The sequence below is a fragment of the Nomascus leucogenys genome, chromosome 1a, assembly GCF_006542625.1.
Source record: "Nomascus leucogenys isolate Asia chromosome 1a, Asia_NLE_v1, whole genome shotgun sequence".
NCBI lineage: Eukaryota > Metazoa > Chordata > Mammalia > Primates > Hylobatidae > Nomascus > Nomascus leucogenys.
The window spans coordinates 105,118,059-105,140,260 of record NC_044381.1 but is presented as its reverse complement, the minus strand read 5'-3'; the positions used below and the strand labels follow the sequence as shown (position 1 = coordinate 105,140,260).

At 38.3% G+C, this 22,202-nt stretch overlaps 1 protein-coding gene across 3 annotated transcripts in view; it reads left to right on the top strand.

Moving 5' to 3' along the window:
* The window catches only part of MDGA2 (MAM domain containing glycosylphosphatidylinositol anchor 2), an 832,668-nt gene that overhangs the window by 525,804 nt on the left and 284,662 nt on the right, over nucleotides 1-22,202 (top strand). For all 3 annotated transcript variants that reach the window (XM_030813906.1, XM_003263751.4, XM_030813910.1), the window contains one exon: nucleotides 19,599-19,795. In XM_030813906.1, the coding sequence (XP_030669766.1) occupies nucleotides 19,599-19,795 (197 nt within the window). The remainder of the gene's footprint in view (nucleotides 1-19,598; nucleotides 19,796-22,202) is intronic.

Here is a 22,202-nt window from a genome sequence, read left to right as displayed (position 1 = left end):
CCTCAATCCCTTCACAAGCCAGTGAGGACATGGCTGCCTGTATTGCAGTGTTTGCTGAATTTCTCAATGTGTGCTGCTGTTGCTCATATTAAATTCAGGGTGCTATAATTAGCACAATTGCTTCTGCTTCCCAGGATACAACATTGTTGTCACTACTCCCACCATATGCCACTGGAATGGGTCCTTCCAGTTCTTCACCAACAGAATATTGGGAGACTAGATGTGTCTGAGTGCAAGGTTGGCTACGTGTTTTCCTCCTCATTCTGAAACACAAAAGTGCACCGTGTTAGTCCGTTTTCATGCTGCTGGTAAAGTTATACCCGAGGCAGGGCGGTTTACAAAAGAAGGAGGTTTATTGGACTTGCAGTTCCACGTGGCTGGGGAGGCCTCACGATCACGGTAGAAGGCAAGGAGGAGCATGTGCTATCTTACGTGGATGGCAGCAGGCAAAAAGAAAGCCTGTGCAAAGAAACTCCCGTTTTCAAAACCACCAGATCTCACAAGACCCATTCACTATCACCAGAACAGCATGAGAAAGGCCCCCCACCCCTACAACGCACCACCATGATTCAGTCATGATTCCCACCAGGTCCCTCACATAACCTGTGGGAATTATGTGAGCTACGAGATGAAATTTGGGTGGGGAAACAGCCAAACCATATCATGCCCATAGTAGAGATAGGCTGGGAAAGTGTTGTCTGTCCTGAGGCTGAAAGACTATAGCGACAAAGAAGGCAGGGAGATAGTTTCCAGTGCTTCAGAAGAGGCTAGCCTGCCTCTTCACCACTGGTCCATGGAGCAGGGATGAGTTTGTCTTCCCACACTTTTGATGTCGCCTACTGTTAGGGTTCATCAGCAACCAGATGAGAGCCCCAAAGATGTGACAAAGAAAAATAACCTATCAACAGTGTCCTGTGTCAGAAGCAAAGGTTAGTAAAAATTAAATGGAACATATACCCCGTGAAACATAGAACACCCCAAATGTTAATAAATAAAAATAAATAAAAAGAAGGGTAATATTTAAAGAGATTTCTTTGCCAGGTACATTCATTTGAGTACATGTGCACGTACATACACATATGCATACTAGATTTGGTGATACTAAAAATCATGATTTCTTAACTAAATAGTTCAGTAAATAAATTGAAAATGGGGATCAAACTAGTGGCCTAGGACAGGAAGTGCTAGAAATACCTCAAAATATCAAGCACAAAATATGAAGATATATAAATCATGAGGAAGGGAAAGAGGGAGAAAGACTTGGAGGATATAGCCTATGGAAGTAATATACAAATACTGGAAATTTTAGAAAAATAATTACATTAATTTGAAAAGGCTTGAATTTGTAGCTGTGCTTACTGAAAATCCTGAACTCATACTGAATCAGGAGAAAAGATAACCGCTTGAGCTAATACAAAAAAAAATATGAAATCCGAGGAGAAAGAGGAAATCACAAAGCAAAAAAGGACAAATTTTAAAAAAGGATTTATATCAGAGTTCTTATATTTGATTTCGAAAGATAAAAGGCAGCAGAATAATATCTATAGGTTACTAAAGAAGAACACAGCAACTCATGAATCCTGTAGCCAGTAACCATGTCATTGACCATCAGGAGAAAACATTGTTGTACAGGAATCCAGTGAGGGTTCCTTTATATTACACAGTCTAAGATATGTACTCTAGAAAAGACTGAAGGAAAAAAATAGTGACCTCAAATGGGTCAAGAATGTCAGTTGGCCGGGCGCAGTGGCTTATGACTGTAATCCCAGCACTGTGAGAGGCGGAGGTATGCAGAACACGAGGTCAGGAGATCCAGACCAGCCTGGCTAACATGGTGAAACCCTGCCTCTACTAAAAATACAAAAAACTAGCTGCGCGTCGTGGCATGCACCTGTAGTTCCAGCTACTCGGAGGCTAAGTCAGGAGAATCACTTGAACCCGGGAGGCGGAGGTTGCACCCCAGCCTGGACAACAGAGTGAGAGTCCTCAAAAAAAAAAAAAAAGGGGGAGTGGGGTGTTTAAATCTAACGGATATGAATAAAACAGTCTGCAGTGTGTGGAATAAGAACCCAATTAGATTCTTAAAACTGAAAGCTATGAGTTTAAGGGAAATCTAAAATCAACAAAAAGAAAATATAAGAGTTGAGGTTGGCAGGAGAGAAAAGAAATAAAAAGTGTTCTAAGGTTCCTTATCGGGGCAAGGATGTGGGCAGCAGAGGGTGGGGGCAGAGTGTGCCCTGAAGGTCATCTAAAATTTTTGCTTTATTGACATGAGGGGAAAAGGGAGAAATTAATCACCTTGGAAATGAAAAAAAATTACCTCTTCTTGGGTATTGTATCAAAAATTTTTGTATTTTACTATATATATATACATACATATATATATATATATATATATAGAGAGAGAGAGAGAGAGAGAGAGAGAACCTTAAATTCTGGTAGCTAAATATTTGTATGGCATAAGTTCTAATCATAATAGAAGTAAGTAATAAAATGATGATTGTTAAATTATTTCTTCTTGGACATTTTAAACATACCTTGATAATCGTTGTATCAAAGGAAAATCAATAGGCAAACTATATACCATTTAGAAGGCACTTAAACAGATAATTGATAGTAAAAACTTTGAACATAACAAATGCCAAGTTCAATGGAAAGTAATGGAACACCAGAAATTCTCATCCTAATGAATCACAAAAATGTAATTAAGTACATTAATACAGCATTAGTAAAGTAAAAGCTGAAAATAGCATAACAGCAAGCAAATACAGCTAGACATTTTTAAAAATGCAAATCTGGTTATTTTAAAAGAAAAAAAATGTGACAAACGTCTTCTAATTCTAATAAAATAGGGAAGAAAGGAAGTAAAAATATTCCTGATTTGGAATGAGGAAAGAGAGATAACCTTAGATAAAGGAGAGACCACAAAATTAAGAGAGGCTTCATGCAGTTCTTAAGGAAATTGATTATTTTCTCGCAAAATTTAAATTGTTAAATATTGTCCAAAGAGCAGTGCCAATCAAAAAATATGCTTTTAAAGTTAGTATTAGAAATGTGATTAAGTGTCTGTATTTGGTTGATGGCACCAGGTCAAATGGATATCTGAGTTTTCACTTACCTAAAATTAAAATTTATATGTGTATTTAATTGATTGTCAATGAACAATCCCAGCAGAGTTTTATGTTTGTCTGTGTGTGTGTCTATTTATTTATTCATTTATTTTAGAGACAGGGTCTTGTTCTGTGGTCCAGAATGGAGTGGAGTGGCATGCAGTTATGGCTCACAACTGCAGCCTCAACCTCCTGGGCGTAAGTGATTCTCTTGCCTCAGCCTCCTGAGCAGCAAGGATTACAGGATGCACCATGCCCAGCTAAGTGTTTAGTTTCTGTCGAGGCAAGGTTTCCCTATGTTGCTCAGGCGGGTGTTGAAATCCTGGCCAAAGTGCTGAGATCATAGGCATGAGCCACTTCTCAGCTGCTTTTTTGTTGTTGTTGTTTGTAAAAGAAAATAATCTGGACATTAACTGCAAGACAGATGCCTGAGAATAACCAAAAAAGCCCGAAATAGAATAGCAGCGAGGGACTGGGACAGGGTGAAGTTTTATTAGTAGAGTTCAGAAGCTAAAAACTTCTATGTCACATTAATATGGTTTTGCACAAGAAAAGAAAAATAAATTCTTATAACAGAGTAGATAAGCCAGAATTAGATCCTAACATGTGAAGCTTTAATATATGATAAACTTTGGATTCAACTCGTTGTGGTAGAATGAGTATTCAATGGTGGTGTGGCTACTATATCTCCATCAAAAGAAAATAAAATTAGACCTCGAAGTGACACAACATTCAAAATTTGGTTCTGGATGGAGTAAAGACTTCATCTGCAATCTAGGCGAAAACTAGCCATACTTTATTATACTTTGCCAACCAAAGCTATGCAAGAAAAGACAGTCATATCTTACTATATAAAAATTAAGTTATATGTCTATGAAATGATATTTGCTGAACAAAATTAATAGAAAAATAACCAAAAGATTATGCACAATATACAAAGATTTTTTTAAAATTTTTAAAGAAAAAGATAACTAACCCAGGATAAAAATAGACAAAGGATCTAAGTAGACAGTTCAAGGAAGCAAAAATCTGGAAAATCATCAAATGAAAGCCCAGTCAAGTTCACCAGTCATCAGGGAAGTACAAATATAAAGTAACAGTGAGCTATCACTTCACACAATCAGAGTGCACAAAAATTTAGAAGAGCAAAAAAGCCTGTTATGGCTGAAATTCAGGAAGAAGAATACTTACATAGTTGTGGTGAAATGTGCATTCCTTTTGGAAAGCAGTCAGGCAAAATTCGATACAACTAGTTACAAACCAGGTTCCTTACAAGAATTTGTATCAAAATAAAGCCACCAGTTTGAAGATACGAGTTTAGAGACAATTAATGGGAACGATTGACTAAATTAGAAAACATTCATGACCAGGGATATTATACAACTATTTTTAAAAGGTTGGGGAAGATTAGAGCTCTACCTTGGAGGAATTTCCATGAAGTAGTTTGTGTGAGAAAAGTAAGATTTTTTTTAAGTGTTATATTAAAATTCCCATGTACTTCCTCCTCTTTGCATGCACAACCCCTCCCACTACCAACTTCCAGTACCAGAGTGGCTGATTACAGTTGATGAACCTGCGTTGACACATCATTATCACCCAAGTCTATAGTTTACATTAGGCTTCACTCTGAGTGTTGTAAATTCTATAGGTTTGGACAATGTATCATGACACATATCCACCATTTTAGTATCACACAGTAGTTCCACTGCCCTAAAAATCCTCTGTGCTCTGCCTATTTATCCCTCCTTCTCTACAAACGTTTGGCAACCATTGGCCTTTTTACTGTCTCCTTTGCTTGCCTTTTCCAGAATGTCATATATTTGGAATCATATCATGTTGCCTTTACAGATTGGCTTATTTCACCTACTGATATGCATTTAAGATTCCTCCATGTGTATTCATGGCTTGAGAGCTCACTTCTTTTCTGCACTGAATAATATTCCACTGTCTGTATGTACTACCTTTTATTTATCAGTTTACCCACTGAAGGACATCTTAGTTGTCTCCAAGTTTTGGCAATTACAAATAAAGCTGCTGGCTGGGCGTCGCTCACACCTGTAATCCCAGCACTTTGGGAGGCCGAGGCAGGCTGATCACCTAAGATGAGGAGTCTGAGACCAGCCTGGCCAACATGGTGAAACCCTGTCTCTACTAAAAATACAAAAATTAGCCAGGCAGCTGTTTGGGAGGTTGAGGCAGGAGAATCACTTGAACAGGAGGCAGAGGTTATAGTGAGCCAAGATCGCGCCACTGCGCTCCAGCCTGAGTGGCAGAGTTAGACTCCATCTCAAAAAAAAAAAAGCTGCTATAAATATCAAAAAAGCATTACATGATTTAATTTTTACAAAAAGACAAAAATCTGTATACATTATATGCGCACATGCACACACACACCACACACACACACACACACACACCAGGGATATGTTCTGAGAAATGTGCCCTGAAATGATTTCATCATTGTATGAACGTTGTAGAGCATACTTACACAAACCTAGATGGTATAGCCTACTACACACCTAGGTGATGTGGTATAGCCTATTGTCCCTAGACCACAAACCTCTACAGCATGTTACTATACTGAATACTGTAAGCAGTCGTAACACAGTGATATATATTTGTGTACCCAAACATAGAAAAACTACAATAAAAATGGGGTATTATACCTTGTGGAACCACCATTTTATATGCAGTCTGTTGTGACCGAAACATGGTTATGCAGCACATGACTGTATGTATACTGTGTGTGTGTGTGTGTGTGTGTGTGTGTGTGTGTGTGTGTGTGTGTAGATACTGTATTAGTCTGTTCCACACTGCTGTGAAGAAATACCCAAGACAATAATTTCCAAAAAAAAGACATTTAACTGACTCACAGTTCTGCATGGCTGGGGAGGCCTCCAGAAACTTAAAATCATGGTTAAAGGCACTTCTTCACAGGGCAGCAGGAGAGAGAAGAATGAGAGCTGAGGGACGGGGGGAGCCCTTATAAAACCACGAGATCTTGTGAGAACTTACTATCACGAGACTAGCATGGGGGACACTGTCCCGTGATTCAATGACATCCCACTGGGTCCCTCCCACCACACATGGGGATTGTGGGAACTACAATTCAGGATGAGATTTGGGTGGGGTCCCAACCAAACCATATCAGATACACACACACACACACACACACACACACACACACACATATATATACATAGTTTAAAAATTTATATCCTTTGATATTTTCATTTTTCAGGAGTTTGATAGAAAATGAGTGAGGAAGAGGTAAAAGAAAAATCCTGGGACAGTTTTTCCAGGACATATCAAGGTTCAAAAACTCTTTCTCTATAATGATATGCAAAACCATCAGGATAATATTAGCAAAGATATATAAAACATGTAGTTGCATATATTTTAAAAAACTTACTGAAGATGCAATGGATTCTAACTTGTGTGAGTAAATGAGTAAAAGCAAAATTTCACATTAGAGTGAATGAACCTAAGTTTTATCCATAGCCTTATTCTTAGAACTGTCCCATTTGAGAAAGTTGGCTGTAAGTATTTGTCTTTCATTATGAATGATCAAATAAGATTACCCATTATTCAAAAATTGCTATGTAGGAAAGATATGAAACATTTCCTGTCATCAATATTTGAAAAAATTTCCCATAGATTTATCAAAGAAAACAGCGCTTTTGAATTGATATCTGCAGAACTACAAATCATTTCTATTGATGCTTTGTTCTTAATTATTGATGTCTAACAGTGATTTAATTTCTCTTTTGTATAGCTTCACAGTAACCATTTCAGTTAAGTTGTGATCATTGACAGACATATGCATATAATTAGCATTATCTATTATGAGCTATCACTCATATAGTGCATTCATACTGTAGTTGTATTAGTAATATAAATTCTTGTTCATAAAGTGAAAATATGCTTTTCTAGCTTTAGTGCCTCCACGAGTATATTGAGCAGTTATTTGCCTTAAGAAACCATATTTATATATCTTCTGTATAGGATTTTTAAGATTTCTGGAACTTTCCAGAGAAAAAGATGACATCCAGTATAGTTTTTAGTGTGTCTTTCCATCTGGGTTTTCAGATTAATTTGGTTTAGTTCAAAGATTAAAGACAGAAAAATTGGACCAAATGGTGGAATAAACTCCTGTGGAAAACATGCTTCTGCTGTGAATATTTTTTAGATTAATTGATTTTTTAACTTGTGACTACATCCTGTGACTTCAGTTGCAGTTAATAACTGATTAATCATAAGCCTATGGATTAATTGCACCAGTGCATATTGGGAGGTGAGTTAGCTTGTTTATGTGACTAGAGAAACTCGAGTGGTAGTGGAGAGTGGACTAAACAGATGCTTCCATAATTTAGTGAACTGAACTCAAAAGAAGCTATTTAGTGTATAATAACTAACTTTGGAGTTTTCAAGGTTAAGAAAGTGTATGCCTTGATGTAAATATATGGAGGGATCAAAAATAATTTTAAGTTTTCTAGCCTAGAATCCTAGAAGCTTAAATGAAAACCTTCTGAAAAATAGGGAGACACAACTGATAAAATAAATCTTGGCCAGGTGTGATGGCTCATGCCTATAATCCCACACTTTGGGAGGTTGAGGTGGGCAGATCACTTGAGGTTAGGTGTTTGTGACCAGCCTGGCCAGCATGGTGAAACCCCGCCTCTACTAAAGATACAAAAATTAGCCGGGGTGGTGGCGCGCAGTTGTAATCCCAGCTACACCGGCGGCTGAGGCACGAGAATCGCTTAACCTGGGAGGCGGAGGTTGCAGTGAGCTGAGATCGCGCCACTGCTCTCCAACCTGGGCAACAGAGAGAGACTGTCTCAAAAAAAAAAAAAAAAAAAGTAAGAAATACATTTAAAAAATGTCTCAAGACCCTTGGGGTGTCGCTCTGCCAGCCAGAAATCTCTGTGGCCAGTGGCACCTTTGCCCAAGTTTTGCTCAGGTTCACTGGGTTTGTTTTGCCCACTCGACCTGTTAGGCTGTGCTCACCTTGCACTACCGTCCTAGATCTCACACCTGTCAAGGATGAGCCAGGCAGGGAACGGTGAGGGCTGTGTGAGCAACCACAGGGTCTGGCCACTGTGTTCAGCCAGGCATGCCAGTGTGGCGGGGTGGGCAACTCCCGGCATGGGCGTTGGCTCCCTGCTAGGCCGAAGCTGGAGCAGGTGTACTACAAGCGGCTTTCACTGCAGACACTGGGGAACGTGGTGGTGCCCAGAATCTTGGAGACGCGAGGAACTGCAGAACTCCAAAGAGAGTGTCACAGCTCTGGCTTGGGGAGCTCCTAGGTCTGGGTTTCCCGAAGGACCATGGGTCTTCTCTGTTCCTGCCTTCTCTTCTTCTCATCACCCACAATGTGGCGAGCAGGGGGGCATGTTTCAGTCCTGCCATTCAGAAGGTCTCGAGTTTTTGTCCCGCATCCAGGAAGCATGAGGTACAAGGACAACTACAGGTGTGAGGAAGGCGAAGAGGAGCTTTATTGAGCGATAGTACAGGTCTCAGGAGACCTGAAGTGGGTAGCTCCTTTCGCAGGCAGGTCATCGCAGCATCTGTGCGGCCCTCAGCAGAGAGGAGACTCAGAGCCGGTAGCTCCTATGTGCAGGCAGGTTGTCATGATGAGTGTACAGCTCACAGTGGAGAGGAGACCCACAGTGTGTAGATCTTTTCCCTAGGCAGGTCATCCCGTTGTCTGTCCCAGTCTGGCTGAGTCTAAGATTTTAATGGGCTTCAGAGGGGAGGAAGTGCGTGCTGATTGGTCCATGGGCAGCCATGGGCAACCCTGGAAAAAGCACCATAAGTTCTCACCTTGGTAGAGGGAACTGGCAGGCTGGGTCCCATGCTACAGAGTCCATGGTTTGAAGGTGGGATTTCACAGGGGTCCTGCCCCTTTCCGCCCAGGAGCCTATCTGCCTCCTGCCCTCTTCATGGTGCCCTGGCTGTTCATGCTAGGGGGTGCTTGCAAGCTGGTGCCGAGTGGCCCTCAGCCCCATCTTGGCCTCTCTGCTATACTTGTCACCACCTAAAGTCCGGAGGTGGGTGAGGCAGTAAGAGGCTGGTGTGTCAGTGCCAACCCTAGCACACACACACCAGGCCTGGTCATGACAGCGCTTGGGCTGGACCACAACTTTGCTCCAAAATTGGAGCAGGTGCTGGGAGCCAGGAGAGGCAGGCAGTGGGAGCAGGCACTTCCAAGCATGCAGGGGCAGGTGGGCTTCACGGGCCCAAGAGCACAGGGATGTCCGGGTCCACTGCTGCGGCTGGGTGGCTGCAGCTGCGCCTGGGATCACAGGGCTCCCATCCCACCAACTTCGAAGGGGGCAGGAATCCTGCCTGTTTCCGGCTCCCGCAGTTTCCATGGAATGCACAGCCGTAGGTGCATCTCCCCCACTGCGGTCGTCGTCTTTGCAGCAGCCACTCCAAATGGGGCCACTGCTGCCATCAAAGTATAACACTAAAATAATAATTATTTACTAAAAAAATAGCTATTTCAAACATTGGGCGTTTTCCTAATGCTCCTTGTGTTTTATTTTATCCTAGGAGTTTAAATGCACTCAGCTTAAGGAAAAAGAAACTCTCTCTGCTTAAGGAAAAACGAAACAGGAACAAAACAAAACAAGATTCTTTTGATCACATGTTGTCCTCTAGTCCGCTAACTACTTTGTTTTATTTTGTTGTTAGAGCCAAGTTTCTTGAAAGGATTATACACATTAATCTCTCCATGTTTTTACTTGACTTTCACTCTGTAAAGTACAGGAAAATGCTAGACCCATCATTCCGCTGACACAACTCTGGCAAAGGTCACCAGTGATCTATTACTTGCCAAATTTAAAGTCACTTTCCAGTTCTGTTGTCTTTTCACCACTTACTCTGTGCTCCAACCTCTCTATGGCTGTGGAAGTGCTATTTTATTTACTGTTGATTTGTTTTGACTCTACCTCTCTTCTTATCACTTTTTCCTTAGTCTTTTACAAAGCCCTCCCTCCCGCCCAACTTTTTTTAATTTTTTTATTTTATTTAATTTCTTTTCTTTCTTTGCCTGTACTTAGTGCTGCCCAGGCCTCTCTCACTGGTCCTTCCCTTTTTCCATTCTGCATACTCCTCGAGTGGTCCATTACCCTCCACAGCATACTGATGACTCCCAAATCCATATCTGTAGCCCAGACTTATTCTGGCTCTAGGTCGTGTACGTTACAACTGGAGAAGTTGCGTGAACCAAACAGAACTCAACTTTCTTACCTTTTACAATTCCCATCCCACTCCACCGACAGCCAGGTAAAGTTCTCTCTTTGCATTGCATGTTTCAGTTAGTGCACTGTCTACCCAACTGCCAAATCCAGATCCTTAGAGACATTTTTTTAACTCCCACGTTTTGCCCAGCCCGGTTTCTAATCACTCAAGTAGTTCAGTTCATTTAAGCCTCCTCTCCATGCCCATTGTCACTCTTATTTCAAAGCCCCTGTCATTGTTCATCTCAGTTGTTACCACAACCTTCTTACTGATCTCCTTACCACTCTGTTTGCCACCTCCAAATCTCTTCTCCAGAAGGAGCTAGAATGATCTTTCTAAAGCGAAAGTCTGGCTAAAAAAGTAATGGAATGGATTTTCTTTAGCATAGACGGTGCTACCAATGATCTGGTCCATTTTTGTCTCTCAAACATCATACCAAATTACTATTCCTCAATATCCAGCAGTCTTTTCTAGCTTTGCTGGATATCTGATATTGGCTCTGATATCTCAGAACTTTATGTGTGTTACTTCCTACTCTTCACATGTATACCTTACTGTATACTTGTGAAGATTTTTGGCCCCTGTTGAATAATAAAAATCATATGCTCTTAAAATAACATTTTGTAATTATTTAATTTAATATATTATCTGGGATACTCTCTTCATAATTTAGGATTTATTTCAGGTGTCGTCTTTTCAGGAAGCCTTTACTATTCTTTGCAGAAAGAAATAGTTGTCTGTATTTGGCTTACATCTCTATAGGATCATTTATTTAATTCTGTTGTTTTTTTTTTTTTTTCATCTTATTCATTTATTTTCCTTTTTTTGACTCATGAACTGTAGGCTATTTGTAAACTGAGTTATTTATATAATGCTTAGCATGTTGTAGACATGTAAAATATGCATGAAAATAACATAAACATTTTAGGTTAAGACATATTTGGTAATACTCATCTGTTACATATATAATGGCAAATTACTTCATCTCTCTGAAACTTGACTCCCAGGACATTAAAAGAGACGAGGTTTCTATAAAAATGAAATTAGTTGGCATATGTAAAGTTTCTTCCAAAACAACCTGGCCCCAAATAGGTATTCAATAAATTTTAGGTATATCACTCATTAGTTGATTATTTGTACACCATGTCCTGAACACCTACATGTTGAGATTAATTAATAGAAACTCAGAAAAATACTGCAAAGTAAAACTGGGCAAGTAGATAATTCTTATAGGTATACAAAGAAAAACTGTGGAAAAGTTCAGATTGTCTTGGAACATTTCTCTTACCATTACGACAAAACCTATGTCAAATTTTTTCATACCACAAATTCTTTTTGGGAGACAATTGGGAGACAGTTATTTCTAGAGTTGAGGAAAACAGCATACATTACATTAATTTTCTTTAACTGACTTTAATCTACTAGTGTTTGGCACATTTAATCAGCCAAAAGTTTCAAGAAAATTAGTTCAGTTATAAAGGGGTAGCTACTGCATTTAAATGAAAAAACAAATTTTTCTTAGATTATTATTATGATATATATTAGTTTCCTTGCTGAAAACTGACATTGACTATATTCATGAGATTACTCTTCCTTTATATTAATTTATTAGATTATTATTGAGTATGCCTATTATATTGGTTTTTAAGAATATAAATGTAAGTAAGGTATGAGTCCTATACACATAGAAATATATTTTATAGGAAACCACATGATGTTATTGAAATATATTTAAAATAAATATTCATATATCAAAGAAGATACTCAGTTATTTACATTACTGTATATATGTGAAGAATTTTGGCCCTAGTTTAATAATAAAAATCATACCCTCTTAAAATAACATTTTGTAATTATTTAATCTCTAGATATTTGAATTCACACATTTAGCCTATAAAATTAAATTTATTTTAAAGAGAATAAATATAAATAAAATAATAGAAAAGAGTTCAGTGTGGTTATGTAATATTATCAGGGTCATAAAGTATGAAAATTGACAAATAAATACAGAGACAGATTTTATACTCCCTGAACTACATTTAAAAGCTAGAGAAAATTATGAATGGTAACTTCAAGTTCTTATGCTAAAACTGTGTAGCAGGTGCTTTTTCTTCCTGGAAGCGATTGGAAGATGTTGGCTCTCAAGTCAGCCCTTGTAACGAAATTGTCCTCAGCTGGCAAGAGCCACCTCACTGTGGGAAATGCTAATGCAGTGAAGCATCAATATCCTTTGTAGGAAAACTCTGCAGGGTGACTCTGAAAGGCGTTCTCAACTCAACAGCTCCATCTGACCTATTTGGAAGTAATGCATCACAGGTGAACTCATTCCACTGCCTAATCCCTCTTTTTGTAAAACACTACCACATGAGTTGATTCTGAGGGCACTCTCCAATAAACTTCCAATATGCATGTCTTCATCAAAGAATAAGATTTCCAGAGAACCCATTCTAGGTGATCTGAGGAAGATAACTTTAAAATGGAATTTTAGAGATAGATCCCTCAGCCCCATTGTTGGCAGGTAGCCACTGATAGTTTTTTTTTTTTTTTTTTTTTTTTTTTTTTTTTTTTTTATTGAGACAGAGTCTTGCTCTGTCACCCAGGCTGGAGTAGAGTGGCACAATCTCGGGTCACCACAACCTCTACCTCCTGGGTTCAAGCGATTTTCGTGCCTAAGCCTTCTGAGTAGCTGGGATTACAGGCATGCGCCACCTTGTCCAGCTAATTTTTATATTTTTAGTAGAGACGAGGTTTCACCATGTTGGCAAGGCTGGTCTTTAATTCCCTACCTCAGATGATCCACCTGCCTTGGCCTTCCAAAGTGCTGAGATTACAGGCATGAGCCACCACGCCTGGCCAACCACTGATAGCTCTTGATTGCTATAGTGAGAAGTTGTTAAAATCTTCACATGTGATAAGGATAGGTACTGATGAAAGGTAATGGCCTGTGAGTTCAATACTTCAGGTTTCTGAGGAATTCAGAGGAAAGTAATAATTATAAGGACAATGGAATCAGTTAGGTTCTGCTGGGTTCCTTTTATGCAGTGGAGAAAAAAAAAATGAAAGGCTGAGTGTAATTAATCATCACTTGACCGTGGTATGTGAGAATAAGACCTCTTTGGCAAAATACAAAGAGATTCTTATCTTGAGCAGTCAAAGGTCATAAAAGCAGATAATAAGGCTTAGGACTTATTTAAAAGTATAACAGAACTTCAAGAGGCCTGCATCCTCAGCTATGGCAGAGTCTGACACTCTGGCTGGGAACAAGGGGAATCTTACGGGAGGTTACATCTGGCTTTATGGACTCCACAACCTTGAAGCCTCAAATTTTCCTAAACCATCTGGACCTGTGGAAGTTGCCTATTCCTCCCAATTAGAGGCAGTCATTTCCAACTTGCTTGAAGATGATACAGAAACTTCTTCCCTTGGAGGTAACTCACACCCTTCTTAGGATATAACCCCACCTCCACTCTGGCCACCAGATCTATATAGAGCCAATAGATAACATTACTTGGCTCTGGAATGGACTTCTAAGAGAGGACTTCTAAGAGAAAAAAAGATTATGCTTTAAATTAGCTGTAGACCCCAGCCAGGAGTTAGAGAAGTATGTATGGAGCTAGATCCTGAGGCTCCTGGATGAGATGAGATGAAGAATAAGGGAATGAATAAAATTGAGGATGGAGAATAGGATCAAGTGAGGATAGTGACACAGATTATTGATATGGGAACATTCTGCCATGATACAAGATTTAACACTTAGACAAGGACAGCAGGCAACAGTGTTATACGCTGCTAGGATGGCTCTTGGAATCTTGGGGGAAGTAATGGTCTCCACTAAATAAAGTATAAATGCCCAAACTTCTGTGCAGACAGCGAAAAAAGGACCAAATGACTCAGAAGTGGGAATGCTAAAGTGAATATGTCATATAAGTTCCAGAAATATCATCAGCTCACTTTTTCTTTGTAAAGGCTTGGAGAAACCTCATTGACTAAAGCAGTAAGAATGTGCTGATGACTGAGACGCAAGCATCATTAAGAAGCTCAGCGGTGACTGGACTGTCCTCTCTAGGCAAATGTTGATAGCAGTACATGCTGTTATAGAATTGGCCTCTCTCATAACAGTGGGGTTGACAAGTTTTCAAAATAATAGAGGTTAGGAGGTAGTTCTCAGTTGTCACGAGAAAAGTAGGCACACTTATTTTTTGTTTTTTTTTGTTTGTTTGTTTTTGAGATAGAGTCTCACTCTGTGCCCCAGGTTGGAGTGCAATGGCACGATCTTGGCTCACTGCAACCTCCACCTCCCGGGTTCAAGCAATTCTGCTGCCTCAGTCTCCCAACGAGCTGGGAGTACAGGTGTCTGTTACCATGCCTGGCTAATTTTTGTATTTTTGGTAGAGATGGGTTTAACCATGTTGGCCAGGCTTGTCTCTAACCCCTGACCTCAAATGATCCACCCAAACTCGGCCTCCCAAAGTGCTGGGATTACAGTTATGATCCGCTGTGCCCAGCCAGGCACACTTATTGTTCAAATATATCTAAGAGTCCAGAATCACAGAGAGCTATGGAGATAGTTAACAGATCACAACATCTCTAGGGGAAAATACGTGGCTAGCCAACAAACTATTGCACAATCTACACAATTAAAATAAATTAAAAACGGGTGAATAAGAGCCTGCATATGGCTGCCTACTAAAAAGCCATGCTCCTTGTCCAATTTCTGTACCTGAGGCAATTTTCAGACTTAGAGCTCATTGACCAAAGACTTCAGCTGAATCACCAGAAAGAACCCCAAAACACTATAGCAAATGTATATGGTAATTATTCTCTCAGTTCTTTCTACAAAAAACCTACATCCATTTACTTGAATAATCATACACTAGGGAAAATGGACTCCTGAGATACTTTGAGAAATGTCATACACAGGATCCAAATTGACCTGGATATCAGGATTCTGCAGTGGGCACATTGCCATGGATTATCTGGTCATATCACGTACTACATCAACTAAAAATGCCAACTTAATAGAGTGATAGAATGGCCTTTTAGAGAGGGCAATTGAGTCTTACAGAGAAAATGTTCAGTAAGGAGTGGGTGCTACCCTCTAGAATGCAGTTAAATTCTAAATCAATGACCATTATTATATGCTGCTTTTTCTCCTTATAGAATACACAGGTCCAAGAACCAACAAGTGACCTCACTATCATCACATCCAGTGACCTACTGGGGGATTGCTTTCCTTCCCGCAACTCTGGACTCTGCCAGTTTAGAGGTCCCAGTTCCCAGAAAGGGAGAAAGCTTCTATTAAGTGACTTAGCAAGAGTCCCATTAATCCTTAAGCCATGGCATCAACTCAGTTAATTTAGGCTTCTGTATCAGGAAGCAGCAGATAAGAGGAGTCACTATCCTGGTGGGAGTGACCAGCCTATATAAGGCTGTTGGTAGGACTGTTGTAACATAGTGCGGCAGGAAACAATATGTTTGATACCCAGTTAATGCAGTGAGTCATTTCTTGGTATTCTGTTGTTCAGTTTTGGTCTTAAACAGACAAGTACATCAGCCTTGCTTTGAGAAGATGTAATGATCAAGGGCTCAAATCTGACAAAATTCTAGTAATGCAACTAGGTAAGCTACCTACACGAAAAAATGTACTAGCCCAGGGTGAGAGGAATCTAGAATGGCAATAGTAGAAGGAGATGATGGATATAGTCCTACTATAGTTGCTTTTGAAAGTTTTCCCGGAAAGAGACTAGCCAGAGTCTTGGAGTAGCTTTTCCCAGATAGATTTATCACACCTAGCAAGTAGATCTGACTGGATGCTGCACTGCACCAGTCAGATGCCTTCCTCAGGACTGAAGCACTCCTTCCTCCCACTGCCGAGAGTATTAGCAGATGATTGCTATCAGCTAAAATTGCCCTCTCAAGAAGTAAGCCAAACAGAGCAGGCCCTCCCAAGGTTATGTCTCCTAGCGAGGAATACCACAAATTGAATGACCTGTTGATAGGGGAGGGGGTGGGTGTATAAAGGCTTAGCCCCTTTGCCTCAGGACAGGGCAGCTTTGAGGGGATATCACAGCTCAGAAAGTTCTGCAAAGCTACTGAGACCTTTTGTAGTTCAACCCTGCCCCGAACAGTCCTGCTTGTTTCATTCTCTCACATGTGTTGATCTATAAGATACTTCCGGCGCCATTTCTGCACACACATCTCTGAATGTGTTTTCTCAGAAACCTGTCTTAAATACGAATATTCAATATATATTTAGTAATATAAAGAATATATATTAAAATAGATTTAAGTGATATGTGTATATAAACTACTTACATTATATAGTATACATATAATTATGTATATCTACACATGTGCATACATGTGGGCACAAACATATATAATCTCCCTTAAAATTGTATATTTTTAGCTGTGCTATCATTTCTCTTGTCTTAAACAAATCTTGTTTTGGCATATTGTTTTTAAATCTGAAATGCAAAAAACACTTAGAAATTTCTAAACGTGAGTGAATTCAACAGATAACCAAGCCAGTACTATAAGCCATTGTCACAAAATGAGAATCTTGAAATCCACGGACCCAAAGGTCATCCAGACCAGGGAAGAACAGGTTTGGTCTATTTCTGACTGAGTCTGTTGACACCACCACCCAACAAGAAGAGAGCTGGGGATACCTCAAGAAATGGGTGTTGGAAAGTACAAACCTATCAACTGTTTGGAAGTCATCATTGTTTGCCGTCCAATTCTGTTTTGTTCCTGAGCTTTCTGAATTCAGAATTTAATTTTAAAACATATAGAGTTCATAACTTCTAAAAATAAGCCTGTGACTAAAGAGATTATGTTTTGAACAAGAAAAAAAATAAATTGTTTACAATTGAATTAGAGTATCTTTTATCAAGTCACTAAGGCTAAATTCAATTAATCAATATATATGATGTATATGAAAGGCTAATCACCAAATTAATGAGTATTTGATAGGTTTTACAAATCTCAAAACATTTTATGATAATGATGCTGGTATCCCTAAATATCCGAACTTAATAAAACCAGACAGCATATATCGCTGCAAGCTAATAGAGTGAATTTAAATGGAAACTTCCTTTAAGCTTTACCAAAAAGCAGCAGTTGTTCTGTAAATTTACGCTACTAAAATTAGAGGCCTTTGAGGTAGCTGTGAAAATACTCTGATGTTGGAGGAAAAAAAAAACCCTCAGAATGTTGCAAAACTAAAAATTAAAGTAGGGCTGTCAAGCGAATCACATTTGAAAAACACTTTTTAAAAAATGGGGAAATTTTGGATTCTGGTCTTTACTTTGATTCTCGGGTAGCTATTACTTCACTACTTTGGTTGGCATTTTATTATGTTAACACATCAGAGAGAATCTTTTCTAAGGAACAATGTCTTTTAAATATTCAGGGTAGCATATGCTCACACACTTCACTCTTCTTATGTCCATATAAATACTGTAGGTTATTTCCAGGCCTTTTTTAAAGTTTTTGTCATGTAGAAGCATTTGATAGTCTGGACAATGGGCAAGTGGCATATTACCTATTTATAATAAGCGTTGAATGTATTATGAATTGGTGAAATAAAAACAAGAAAACAGCATAGAATCAATAGGAGTTTAAATGAGACTCCAACAGTGATAGTAATAATATTATTAATAATAGTAATAGCTAACTTTTATTAAGCATTCATTAAAAGTAATGTCAAAAACTGAAATTACTTTTGCACCAACTTTATACTATGTGTCCAGGGCTTTATGGACTATCTCATTTAATCCTTCAACAGCCTAAATAATATGGTATCATTATTATTCCGATCTGCTGACAAGGAAATTGAAGACCCCAAAGTTAAGTAACGTTTCTTGGTTATAATTAAAAGGGGTACAGCTGGGTGAAGGTGGTAATGAACACAGCAGGTTTTGCATCATACTTCAAGTCTATACTAAGTTTATACTAGCACATGGAACTAAAAGCTTACTGCTTTAAGGCGAGTACACTTTTAAAATTTATTTTTCGCTTAAGAAAAGAACCTGGAATGTGCCATATCAGGGGTTGGCAAATTATGGCCCATTAGCCAAAGCTGGTTGAGGAGTGTCTGTATTTATAAATAAAATTTTATTGGAACTCAGGAACATTCATTATTAATTTACCTGTTGTGTTTGGCTGCTTTCACCCTGCGATGGTAGAGATGGGTAGTTGAAACAATCATTTGAACCACAAAGCCCAAGGTATTTATGAATTTACCTTTTTCAGAAAATGCTGAGCCTCTGCTGTACAGTCTTTCTTTAGGATACATGCAAAATGACACATAATTAGTTCCAATATCCAGTAATAGAAACAGGAGTGCCTTTTAATAATGCCTTTTAGCACTCTTCAAATGAACGAATATAATCTGGAATATAAAATTTGAGGTAACATTTAGTCCTTTGCAAGATCATATTTTGGTACTATGCATATTCTAATAATTTGTAAAGATAATGTTAAAATTATTTTTATTATATCAGTTATAAATAATTGGAAAAAGAAGTGTATTAAGACAAAGAGGTCTAGTATGGTAGTTCAGGCCTGTAATCTAGCACTTTGGGAGCCTGAGGTGGGAGGATCGCTTGAAGCCAGAAGTTTAACACTAGCCTGGACAACACAGCCAGTCCCTGTCTGCACAAAAAAAAAAAAAAAAAAAAAAAAAAAAATATTAGCCGGGCATGGTAGCACATGCTTGTAGTCTCAGCTACTCAGGAGACTGAGGTAGGGGGATGGCTTGGGTTCAGGAGGTTGAGGCTGCAGTAAGCTCTGATTGCGCCACTGGACTTCAGCCTGGTTGACAGAGCAAGACCCTGTCTTAAAAAAAGAAAAAAGAGAAAGAGTAACTCAAGCAGCTTGATATTAACTTTTTTTTGTCACTGAGGTTCATTGTTTTGGGTAAGCTCTTGAATTTGCGTGTTTTAAATTTTTCTCACTCTCATGGAACTCTGTTTTATGTGGCTGTTGACAAAGAGTTGGAAATATACAAGATTAATTTTACTATATCAACAAATAGAGATACTAATATACTTTACTGCTTATCATTGGGAACATCTTTGTAAATGAATTCAATAAGCTGAGTGAAAAAAAAAGTACCTAGTGGTAAGTAATACAGTCAATGAGGAATACGCATTTTTGGTTGGGTTATATAAGCACAATACTTTAAAAGTCATCTATCTCATAACATTGCCATTTGGTTGTTATTATTTCCTCTAGATTTGGATGATCCAGTAGTAACTGTTCATCAAAGTATAGGCGAAGCTAAAGAACAATTTTACTATGAGAGAACAGTGTTCCTCCGGTGTGTTGCCAATTCCAATCCTCCTGTTCGGTATAGCTGGAGACGTGGCCAGGAGGTCTTGCTGCAAGGATCTGATAAAGGAGTTGAGATTTATGAACCATTCTTTACCCAGGTATGAATTAAGGTACAGTATTTCCACCCTACTTTGCTAGGATACTTTCCTAATTCAGGCAGCATGAATTCATAGCTATTTGAAAAGATAGTTTCTCTATTCTGGCCTTTCAAAAACCAATGTGTGCTTGACTTAAAGATTAGAGAACTGAAATATAAAGGACAACTTATTTTTATGTGGTTAGTTAAATTTAAAATGTTAACTTTTGAAAACATTTTTTTAACTTACTATGTCCTAACATATTTTTTTAATCTATAAATTTTCCTGTGTTTCACTATAATGTACATAGTTATACATTTTGGTAGCTGATTTGGGTTTCGTGAAAAGTATTTCTCAAAAGGAGAGATTTTGATTTCCCCATTTGCAAATGGTGAATAACTATTAAAGAAATGAAGAAACCTGTTTGAAATTTATTTGGCTTTAGTTTTAGGAAAGATACGTCTTTAATTTCCTTTAGTCATGTTTGTTTTTGACTAGATTTAGAAATAGAGCTTTAATTATGCTAAAAATGAAAATATTTAATGAGTCATTAAAAATGTATTTAATAAAAGTTGAATTAATTTTACATAGAGTGAATGTAATATGAAATATTCTTGTGTAATACACAAAGAGTAAGGAATTAAGTCTTGAGGAAGATATTGAAATTTGTGGGAATATTTGCGTGCTGTTATTATAAAGGTTTTTTGATGAAAAAAGCATAAACCTAAATTTACAATGAAAAAATTTTAAATAAAATATTTGTACAAATGCTGAAAAGTATTGTGACAATGAAAAATAATTTTTAAAGTTATATAAATTGGCTGGGCGTGGTGGCTCATGCCTGTAATCTCAGCATTTTGGGAGGCTGAGGCTGAGATGAGGTCAAGAGATTGAGATGATCCTGGCCAACGTGGTGAAACCCCATCTCTACTGAAAATACAAAAATTAGCTGGGCATGGTGGCACGTGCCTGTAATCCCAGCTACTCAGGAGGCTGAGGCAGGAAAATCACCTGAACCCTGGAGGCAGAGGTTGCAGTGAGCTGATATCGCGCCGCTGCACTCCAGCCTGGCAAGAGAGCGAGACTCTGTCAAAAAAAAAAAAAAAAAAAAAAAAAGAAATTAAATAGATCCTGCCTAAAAGATAGGCAGGAATTTGACACATCGTACATACATTTCAGATATCTATATATCCCTAACTAGGGAAATGTATAACTAATCTTTAATTATTATAAATATTTTACTTCACAGTTTTAAAGATTAATACAGCTTTCATATCTAAACTGTAATAACAGAAGGTTATTTTGACTTTGTAAATACCCCAGCATCCCATTTTTCACCATTGAATATATTTCTTTATATGGTAAACGAAGGCCTGAGCTCCTTCAGATTAATATAATTGCCAGTATTTAGAGATTAACTGTGGAATAATGCAGTGATTATATGATAACATCTGCACACATCATATATATTCCTGTTTTGCAAATAGATTGTAAATAAAAATATGTATTCTTTGTTTTTTAAAAGGTATAGAACAGTTTTAACTTGCGAAAATATAAATCTCTGAAAATCAGCATCGCACATGTATTACTAGTCAGTTCACCGTAACGTAGTAGTGAAATGAAGCCTGTTCTAATCTGATTGTCTCTTGATTTAGGCCACTATGACACTAAGTGTTCTATGCCAGTAGGCAGGACTGAATTTCCCCCCATACATTCCGCAATACTTTAATGCATTCTTCAGTTATTACTAAAATGATTTTTTTAGTTTAAAATATTATCCAGATAAATGATCATCTATTACATATTTTACTTTTCTATTGTCAATTTGTTTTTAAAATATGGACATTATTAAGATTTAGAAAACATGTTTTCCTCTAGAATCTTGTAAAACATGGTAACATTTTATAAATAATGAGGTAATTCTGAGCATCTTTTCTCTATATGGCTATTTCTTTTTGCTTGTTTGTTTGTTTGTTTTTGAGATGGAGCCTTGCTCTGTCACCTGGGCTGGAGTGCAGTGGCATGATCTCTGCTCACTGCAACTTCACCTCAGGGTTTAAGCGTTTCTGATGCCTCAGCCTCCTGAGTAGCTGGGATTACAGGCACCTGACACCACACTGGGCTAATTTTTGTATTTTTAGTAGAGGCGGGGTTTCACCATGTTGGCCAGGCTGATCTCAAGCTCCTGACCTCAAGCAATCCACCTGCCTTGGCCTCCCAATGTGCTGGGATTACAGGTGTGAGCCACCGTGCCTGGCTATATGGCTATTTCTAACTTGCAAATGGGTCTAATCACTTGGAAATGAACACATGGGCCTTGGCCAGATTTTGGAAAATCTTTCATACTATCAAAGTATTTAGGAATTTATTTTAAATTTATTAAACAAGAACAAACACACTTTTAAAAAATTGATACATTGTAATTGTC